General features: G+C 37.4%; 1 protein-coding gene across 1 annotated transcript; it reads left to right on the top strand.

The window, feature by feature from the left end:
• Positions 1-5770: 5770 nt before the first annotated feature.
• Positions 5771-9263, top strand: LOC104884433 (HVA22-like protein i). The gene is made up of 7 exons (XM_010669078.3): positions 5771-6097; positions 6736-6776; positions 6860-6958; positions 7075-7131; positions 7220-7283; positions 7373-7588; positions 8625-9263. The coding sequence occupies exons 2-7, from the start codon at positions 6745-6747 to the stop codon at positions 9117-9119; spliced, it is 963 nt and encodes a 320-aa protein (XP_010667380.1). The 5' UTR covers positions 5771-6097; positions 6736-6744; the 3' UTR covers positions 9120-9263.
• Positions 9264-9909: the final 646 nt, after the last annotated feature.

Here is a 9909-nt window from a genome sequence, read left to right as displayed (position 1 = left end):
AACCCTAAATCCTAACCCTAATCTACCCTAATCTAACTCTAACCTTAATCCTAATCTAACCCTAAAATCTAAACACTAACCCACCCATCCCCCATCCTCCACCAGCCCCCCATCCCCACCGGTCTCCCTCCCCTCCACCGGTCTCCCTCCCCTCCACCAGTCCCCCCCCCTCTTCCAACTACCCCCTCCCCCTCCCCTCCATCGCCGCAACACCGCCTTCAAATTCGAGTTTTCATGCCCGAATTCGAGTCCCCTCTTGGAATTCGATAACCGCTGCCAAAAATTGAGTCCGCAACCGTCGAAAAGCACACACAAAGAACGAGTTTTCACGGCGAAATTTGAGTCCCCAACCGCCGGAAATTAACAAATCTTCGCAAACCCCCCCCCCCTTCGAATTACCCCCCTCCTCGAATTTTCGCAACTCAGACAAGATCTGAAGTGCAAATCGTAAGATGAGGACAAGATAAAGAGATGCACAAATTGAAAGATGAGGACGAGAGAGGGGAGAGGATTAACGGCGTAAATCGAAAGGGAAGGGAGGGGTATGAGGTAGGGGTTGCGGTGGCAGGGGAGGGGGTTGCGCTGGGTTAGAGGGGAAGGGGTGGGGTGGGGGTTGCGGTGGCATGGGATGGGGTGTGGGCTGCGCTGGGTTAGAGGGGATGGTGATGGGGTGGGGATGTTGTGGCAGGTGGAGGGGGTGGGGGTTGCGCTGGGTTAGAGGGGTGGGGATGGGGTGGGGCTGCGCTGGGTTAGAGGGGATGGGGATGGGGTGGGGGTTGCGCTGGCAGGGGAAGGGGGTGGGGGTTGCGCTGGCAGGGGAGGGGTGGGGGATGCGCTGGGTTAGAGGGGATGGGGATGGGGTGGGGGGCTATGGTGGTGGGGGAGGGGTGGGGGGCTATGGTGGTGGGGAAGGGGTGGGGGTTGCACTGGGTTAGACGAAAGGGGGTGGGGTGGGGTGGGGTGGAGGGGAGGAGGTGAGTTAGGGTTAGGGATTGGGATTAAAGATTAGGGTTAGATTTTGATTGTGGCAAAATCGTAAATAAAGCCAACGGTGAGTTAACGGCAGTTACAAAAAGGGCATTTGGTGAACGTTTTCGAATAGTCAGGGCTATATGGTGAATATTTGGAATATTGAGGGTGTATTGTGAATTTTTAATTTGTCAGGGTTATTTGGTGAAAAAACCGCTAATTTTAAAGTTAATAAACAGTAGGTTTTCAACTTTCTAATTTCATAACTTTGAAATTATGTTTAACCTTTAAACTATTTTTTTTACGAAAAACACAAAAATTCCGATCCACCGGTACGGACCAGAATATTCCGGGTTTGGACCGGACCAAAAACTCGGAATCCTGATTTTCGGCGGACTGGGGACAGGACCAAAATCTTCGGTCCTGTCCGATCCAAATTCTGGTCTAGTCCAAATTCCGGTCCGGTCGTACACTTTGCACACCCTAATTTTAGCTATTGTGATACATGTTAAGCTTAATCTTGGATAGACGCAGGCATGCATGGCGGAAGCTGCAACTACTCATTATGGTGTAGATTTGGCTTGTTAGCTTGGTTATGCAAAGGTGTGGTTGGATGCTCTTAATGGCATAAATGTCATTTCACGGGATCATTTGTGTTTATCTTCTATATGGAAAGACTAGATCCCAACAAAGGGGGACAAACTAACATCATACAGGAGAGACAACCCATCACGAAAAGATGGAAGGAAGTTCTCATAAAGAGAGACTAATTTATTAAATAGACTAAGAAAACAAACTATGAAAAATATAAGATAAAAAAAGGAGTTTACCACGCATGGACAAGAGTATTCATGGCAGACCCTAGTATGATTTAATTATCTTGAAGAGGGAAAGACATGAAGAGAAAGGGAAGGAAACGATTAGGGTTTCTTTTTTACTACATAATTTTTATTGTATTTAACTTCATTATATTAGTTTTACTATATATTTTTTAATTTATCGACATTAATAATTTTATCAAAATGTAGTTGAAGATAACAATGATTAATTAAAATTATGTATCAAGATAGTGAAGCAATAAATAACATATTTTGATATGGATATAATAGAGTAGCTTTTTTCTCATTATAGAATGACAACGCATCGAGTTTATTTGCTTCTCTTTATTTCTTTTGGATAAACTAACTAACAAAGTGGTGCAATTACACATGGAGAAATAAGAAATATTACCATTCTATGTGTATTTAAGATATAGCTTTATCTTACTGATATGATCCCTTGAAAAGAGAAGGAAAAAGAAAGAAAGAATAGAGTTTGGTGGCAGGATGGGTGTTTTTTATGGTGATAAAAATGATTGTGGCTGTCCAAAGCCATGCAATACTCACGTGAGAGTTGAGACAGAAAAGCAGTAAGCATATGAAACTGGTGAGAGTGTGCCGTTAAAAGCAAATCATCTTATGTCTGTCAACGAGCTTTGCCTAAGTTTGAAACTGAACTACCCTAAAATTTCCTACTAAAACATCCTTAATATGTATTTTTATATTATATAGGTATATCTTTTCATTTCTTCTCATTAAACTTTTCATCTATTTTCTTTCTTTCTCCGCTTCTCTTACTTTTCCTTTCCCTTCTTCCACCACCACCACTGGAGCAGCTGTCGCCGCCACCAATACCACCACACACCTCCTATTTCCCTTTTCATTTCATTATACCGTTATTGGGTGATGTTTCTTTTTAAAAGGGAAGGGCATTTGTCATGGACGCCCCACCACCGACATAAGCGTCCATGACAGACGCTCCACCGACATAAGCGTCCATGACAGACGCTCCACCACAAATAAAGCTAGGCTTCTTTCATTGTCTATGTCGATGGTGGAGCATCTGTCATAGACACGTACGCTGGTGGCAGGGAGTCCATGGCAGACACATTCCCTTTTTTTTAAAGACCACGTCTTGGGTGTAACATGTTACACCATAACTTAATGTGTAATAAAACCTCTCAAGTACGTAATAACATGAATTTTTCAAAAAAAATGACCTGAGCATACAAATAATAACATGAATTTTATGTCGTAGTGTCATTTAATTTATGTCATTTTAGTTTTCTTGACAAAATAGCGTTGGTTTTGAATTATTACATGGTGTAGCTGTTACACACTTGCACCCAAAAATTTATGTTTTTTAAACAACAAAAGCAACATATATATTTTTAGCGGAAGGGTATGTTCTCTTTGGCATAAAACAGCTGAACTGAATTGAATTGAATTGAACTGAATTGAGCTGAACTGAATTGAAATGAATAGTGATATGTGAGAGTAAAAGTATTATATTGTCCAGAGCTAAACTGAACTGAACTGAACTGAATTGAACTGAACTGAAAATTAGCTGGGAAGACAGGCCCGAAGTGAACTCCTTTAATTTGAGGCATATTTTCAGGTGGAAGTGAACTTCTTTGAGGCGGCTTTGATGATGGTGGTGAAGGTGGTGATAAACTTTTAGGTGGAGTGGGTGCGAGAAAGGGCCTTTGGTGGAGGAGTGATGGCATTGGTGGTGGTTGTTGCGGTAGTCGCTCCAGTGGCAGTGTTAGAAGAAGAAGGGTAAGGAGAAAGGGTAGTGATGGAAAGCGAGAAAGAGGAAAAAAGGTATACAAAATACATTATATAAATATGTATATAGGGCATTAGCGAGAAATTCTAGGATGCGAAATGGAAAAGCCATTTTCAAATGTTTGCAACAGTTTTTGTTTGGAACAAGTATAGATGTTCATACACAATCTTAAATGTGGTAATACCAAATGTTGTATATAAAAAATTCACCATTTTATATACTCCTTCCCTCTCTTTTTACTTGTCACATTTTTCTTAAATTGACGTCTCTTTTAACTTAATACATTTCTTTACTTGGTAATCCAGGACCACCAAAAAGTACCAATACTCTCCTTTATATTTCTCATCTTCCTACCTAAAACTCTCAAACATTTATCTTTTACCCATAATATTATGGTCCGTTACCACACTGTTTTTTCTTTCCTACATACTTGTGCAAGTAACAATGTAACACGTAATTAAAGACGGATGAAGTAACTAGTAGATAATAGTGATACCTAATTTTCATATACAACTTTTATGATTCTATATACAAAATCGATACTAATATAATAAATGGCATTCCTAAATAAGGAACAGTGTGGCGCTCTCCTAAGGATGTTTGTACTCTATGTAATCTACATACAATAAGAAAAAGTTAAAAATTGCATAGCATATGGTTTGATCCCGTGACTTCAAAGTTTTATTATACTAAAGTCTTAAGTACTAAACCAATTAATATTTAGTTATATCATTTTAATGTATAATATTAATAAATGAAAATTTTCTTTGCTTGTGGCATAATTCGGGCCTAATTACTAGTTTTGTTGTATAAATTGCAGGAAACGGAGAAAAACGAGCACATGTTTTATTTGTGGTTGAATATACAATAACTAATTGTTATAAATAGAATTTCACCCATAATATTTCGGAATTAGGAATTTGTCTGCACAAAAAATATAAATTTTTTATTCATTTTTTTTACCGAATCACCATGGTAAATATATAAGCTATTGTTATATATTTTAATTTTTATAAATTGAATCCAAAAGATAAATTTGTAATTTCACTCAAGTAATTAAGACCAACAATTTTCTATCTTTGTTATAAGGAACAAGAATAATTTGTAACGACTAACGATTCAATGTCTAGCTTTGTTTGATATAAATAATATAAGGTCATACATGAAGTTAACCATTCAATCCTTTTCCAATCAACATCTATTCCTTTCCTCCCTTAAAAAAGAGGTTTTCGTGTACTTGACCTACACACTGCCAAGTGTCAATCATCCATTTCCTCGATAGTCCACATCAGCCGTCGGTTTAAACATTCAACGTCGACCCATTTTCATCCCAACCAAAAGAATATCCACATTTTGCACCAAACAAATAAAAAGAAAAGAATATCCACATAACATAACTAGAAGAACAAAAGCTAAAAACAAGTTACAAAAACTTGGATGATCATGAACTCAATACATAATAACTTAATAGGCACAATATATTGTAAATGATATAGTCAATTTTTATTTATATAACCAGTTATTATGTAATATATTTCCTTTTTTTCAGATCTAACACAATACTTGTCTTTGGCATGAAGATTTAGAAGAAAGTTGAATGTCGAGTATTGTGTTAATATTCTCTTAAAATAAGGAAAGAGAAAAATTGTTTAGCGTGAGAGGTCTCATGTGTGACTATATTTTTTTTCTATTACAGAAATGTTGCATTACTTAAAGAACTACTAAAAAAGGCAAGTGTTGCAATTGAAGTAATACTCCCCGGTCCCGAAAGATTATACATTTGTAGACACACATAGTTTAAGGTGGTAAGTTGTAGTGTGATTATCAGATTTCGACATTTGTTGAAAAACTTTTTGTACGATGTACTTTGTGTTTATACATTCCGATTGTTATATAGTCGTTTTTTTAATCCATTTTGAAAGTGGGGGATGGTAATAGCAAAGCCTCTCCCAAAGTGCCCCTAGTGGGGATTGAACCCCCAACCTTGAAGTTGAAAGGGTATTTCCATACATTAGACCACGCTTAACTTGGTTATAGTCGATTTAATATGTTATAGTCAATTTTTACATCACATATAATCAATTTGAAATTACAATAAATTATTGTAAATTGAATCATCAAACTCAAAAATAGAAGCTAAAAAAAAACCAAAAATAGCTAAAAAAAAAACAACCCCTAAAAAGAGGAGAGAGAGAGGCAGAGAGGCAGAGAGGCAGAGAGGCAGAGAGGCAGAGAGCCAAGAAGCGAAATTTCAAAAAAAGCCGAGGCAGGCACTAAAAAACATTACATTACATCAACAAAGCTTGTCTCTCTCTCTCTCCAATACTTTCTCTCTCATCTTCCTTCCTCAGTCACTATCTCCGCCGACTTCGCAACGGTCTGCCGTCGCTCTTCGGCGGAGTTTTTCCGGCACCGAATTTCTCTCTCCTCCTTCTCTCGTTTTTTTTACGGCATATTACTTTCTTCAAGTCTCTTTTTTCCTCTTCATTTTTGAATAATCGGTGAGGATTATCTCCCGAAGGTACGGATTTTTTTTATTTATTAATTTAATTTCTGTTTTTGTTTGTTTTTGCTTAGTTTTTGTTCGCTAAAATGCCTCATTGATTTAGTTTTTGTTTTTCTTATTTTGATTATTTGTTTTTTGTTGTTCTTGATTTCTCAAAAGATTTTTTGGAGTTTCAATTTTTTAATTCTTGATGCTTCATGCTTTGGATTTTATGTATTATCATTGATGGATTCTTTTTAGATTTAATTTATGATGAATCATTTGTAATTTCTTTCGATTTAAGCTTCGGTTGTTTTTGTATAATATGCAATAGAATCGTGATGTTTCTTATGAAATGGCCTTCTTTCAATGCATTTTGATTATACGATTTTTAGCTCACTAGCTATGAAATTTTGTAATGAATGCGCCTTTGTAGTCTAATTCAGCTATGTTTCAGATTGATTATTGTTATAATTTCGAGATTTAATTGAAAATTTATCAATGAACTTTGAATTATTTGGTAGTTTCTTAATCTGGTAAAATTTTCTGAATTCGAAGTTTTACATTATTGCTGGTGCTAAAAGGTGTATATTTGCACATGTAGGAAGTCTTCATTTTGTGACTTTTGGTTAATTTGTTAACCTTTTTGGCATTTGTTTTCTTTTGTTTTTCAGGAATACAAAATGATTGGCAACTTTCTTACCAGAGGACTTGTGTAAGTTACCTATCAGGACTTCGAGACGCAGCTCTGATTTCGGTGTGGATTGTTGTGATTGATTTGGTTTGTTCTGTTTGCAGGATGATTCTTGGTTATGCCTATCCGGCATATGAGTGCTATAAAACGGTGGAGAAGAATAAACCGGAGATAGAGCAGCTTCGCTTTTGGTGCCAATATTGGTATATACTTATATTATTTGCTTCTTCTGTGTTGCTTTTTTCGTTTGATTAGTATAAATCTGAAGCGCAATACTTGTTTTTCGCGATTTTCATATCGTCTGTGGGCATGATTTCAGGATTTTAGTTGCTGTAATGACGGTCTTTGAGAGGGTTAGTGATACGTTTGTTTCATGGTAAGTGTGCTGGAATTATAATTGATTTTTTCTCCTGTGTTATGCCTCGTCTGATTATTGATGCTTTGGTCACCTTTCTGCTTTTTAGGCTTCCCATGTACAGTGAGGCTAAATTGGCTTTCATAATATACTTGTGGTACCCTAGGACAAAGGTATTATTTTGTTTATGTATTTTCATTTGTTTGATTTTTGTTAATGGCTGGTTTTTCGTTCTTATGCAACTGATTATATTTTGTTTCAGGGAACGACATATGTGTATGATTCCTTTTTCAAACCATATGTTTCAAAGCACGAGACAGATATTGATCGCAATTTGGTGGAGTTAAGAGTTAGAGCTGGGGATATGGCTTTCATGTACTGTCAGAAGGCCGTAAGTTATGGTCAGACAAGAGTCTTTGAGATTTTGCAGTATGTTGCTTCACAATCTACCGCAAGGCCTCGTTCTACTGCTACCGAGGTACACAATTGTTGAAAATTAGCCTTGTTTTAAGTGCTATGCGTTCATTTTTGCTTGATGTCCTTGGTGTGAGTTTCGGTTACTAGGAATTAAGATTTACTAGATGAATAGGTAAAGATTGTGTTGAATGTTCAGGGAAGCCACTAACTACTATGCAGTATCTTGTGATTGATCATCTCATCACCATATGATTTCTACCTGCCCTATCTGAATGATGAGTGTCAATCAAATTGGTACTGTTGTCGATTGATCATCAGACGGCTCAATATGGAATCTTACGGACTCTTGACAGCACTCGAATATCATGATCTAGGGGCAATTAGCTGTCAGTTCTATTGAACTATCACTGTGGTTAATGATATATGGGTTTCTCAGTCGTAAGGTGACATAAAGGTGTATCTTGTGATTGATCATCTCATCACCATATGATTTCTTCCTGCCCTATCTGAATGATGAGTGTCGATCAAATTGGACTGCTGTCGATTGATCATTAGACGACTCAGTATGGAGTCTTATGGACTCTTGACAGCACTCGAATATCATGATCTAGGGCAATTAGCTGTCAGTTCTATTGAACTATCACTGTGGTTAATGATATATAAATTTCTCAGTCGTAAGTTGACATAAAGGTGAATTATGCATTTCTACTGCATAATATTTCTGATGGTATATTAAATGGGCAATTTTCTGGTTATGTGACGACATTTGTAATGGGAAATGCTTTGGTCTCGATATCAAGAAGTTGCTAGTTCCGTTTGTGATGATTTTTAATTGGTAGGGCATATCTGAAGATATTTGTTTACGTGTATTTTTAACTAACAATATCTGCTTACTTTTTGCTGAGTTGAGTATTTGTTTACGTGTATTTTTAACTAACAATATCTGCTTACTTTTTGCTGAGTTGAAGAAAAAGTGCATGTTATGGTGTAATCCTTGTCAGCAATCTGATGCTGGCTCTTCTTGGTTTACTTGCTCTATTGTTATAACCACATAAGATTGGACCTCTTTCTGAACATGCATTCCGCTTGAATTGCAGCCGCAGCAACCAGCTCCAAGAACCCGCCAACCTTCTGTAGCTGCTGCTGCAGCCGCTGCTGCTGCTACTGTTGCTGCTGCTGCAGCAGCTACCCCTGCTGCTGCTCGCCAACCGTCTGCAAGATTGCAAACTGCTACACAATTGCAGGATGAAGAGCCACTCTCTCCTACTTCAAGTACATCTTCCAGTCAAGATTATGATATGGTAGAGGAGCTCACCTCTGCCAAAGAACCATCTACCTCTGCTGCTGCGCCTCCTTCACCATCCCCTAGCCCTCTAAAGAAGGCGTTATCGATGCCTCATGCACCAGAGAGCTCGAGCCAATCAGCAGCTAAGCAGATGGAAGCAGTACCAACCAAGGCTGAAAAGTCACTAGCTAGGTCTTCGGGGACAAAGGCTCCACCCTCGCCCGAAGAGACAGTAATGGAAGAAGCAATTCGGGTTACCCGGGGAAGATTGAGGAAGACTAGGTCCACTACTACTGTAACCAAATAAATTCATTTCCCACACTTATCTCCTTTTAAATGTGAGTAATCTAGCTGTAGGTTGGATGTGCACTGTGAAATGATATAATGAGGAAGTTATAAATATGGAAAAAACTGGGGGATTTTTTAATTTTATGTCGCTGTATATTTGTTAGTTGCCTTTCTTCAATTCGATTGGTTGCTTTATTTGTCGTGGATCTCATTAGCTCCGGAAGGACTGTGACAATGTGACGTCTTATGCGTTATTATTATTATTGTGTAGTTGCCATCATCCGCAAGGACCACCACTGAGGTACTGATTTAGATAAGATCAGTTAGACACTTGGTAAAAGAAAAAACATTAAATTTACGGCTGGCCGTATATAGTGGATTTAGATTCTGTTTGGCAATACTTAAGTCACTTTAAAGAATAGGTGCTAAAGTTTAAGTCACCCAAAATAAATAGTCGTGTTTGGGGTAAAAGTTTAAATAAAATTTAAACTAAAAAATCAAGGGAAATTGAGTTGCTATCAAATATAGTATCTCAATCTAAAGTGCAGAAATTTTCACCTACTTTATCGATTCAGTTCCTTTCAACTACCTTATCAGTTTCAATTCAATTTCAACTTATTTTCCCAAACATAGATTAATTGGAAGAAAAATTTAGTTTTACAACTATTTAGGGTACACTGTCGTCACCTTTCAAATCAAATTTATAGTCTATCAAAGACTAATTAGAATTTGATTAACTAATTAGCTAAATTAATATGTTCAGATTTATTTAAATGAAATTGCAGTCTTAAAATATGGAATATAACACT

The sequence above is a fragment of the Beta vulgaris genome, chromosome 1, assembly GCF_026745355.1.
Source record: "Beta vulgaris subsp. vulgaris cultivar EL10 chromosome 1, EL10.2, whole genome shotgun sequence".
NCBI classification, from domain to species: Eukaryota; Viridiplantae; Streptophyta; class Magnoliopsida; order Caryophyllales; family Amaranthaceae; genus Beta; species Beta vulgaris.
This window is presented reverse-complemented; position numbering and strand designations above follow the sequence as displayed.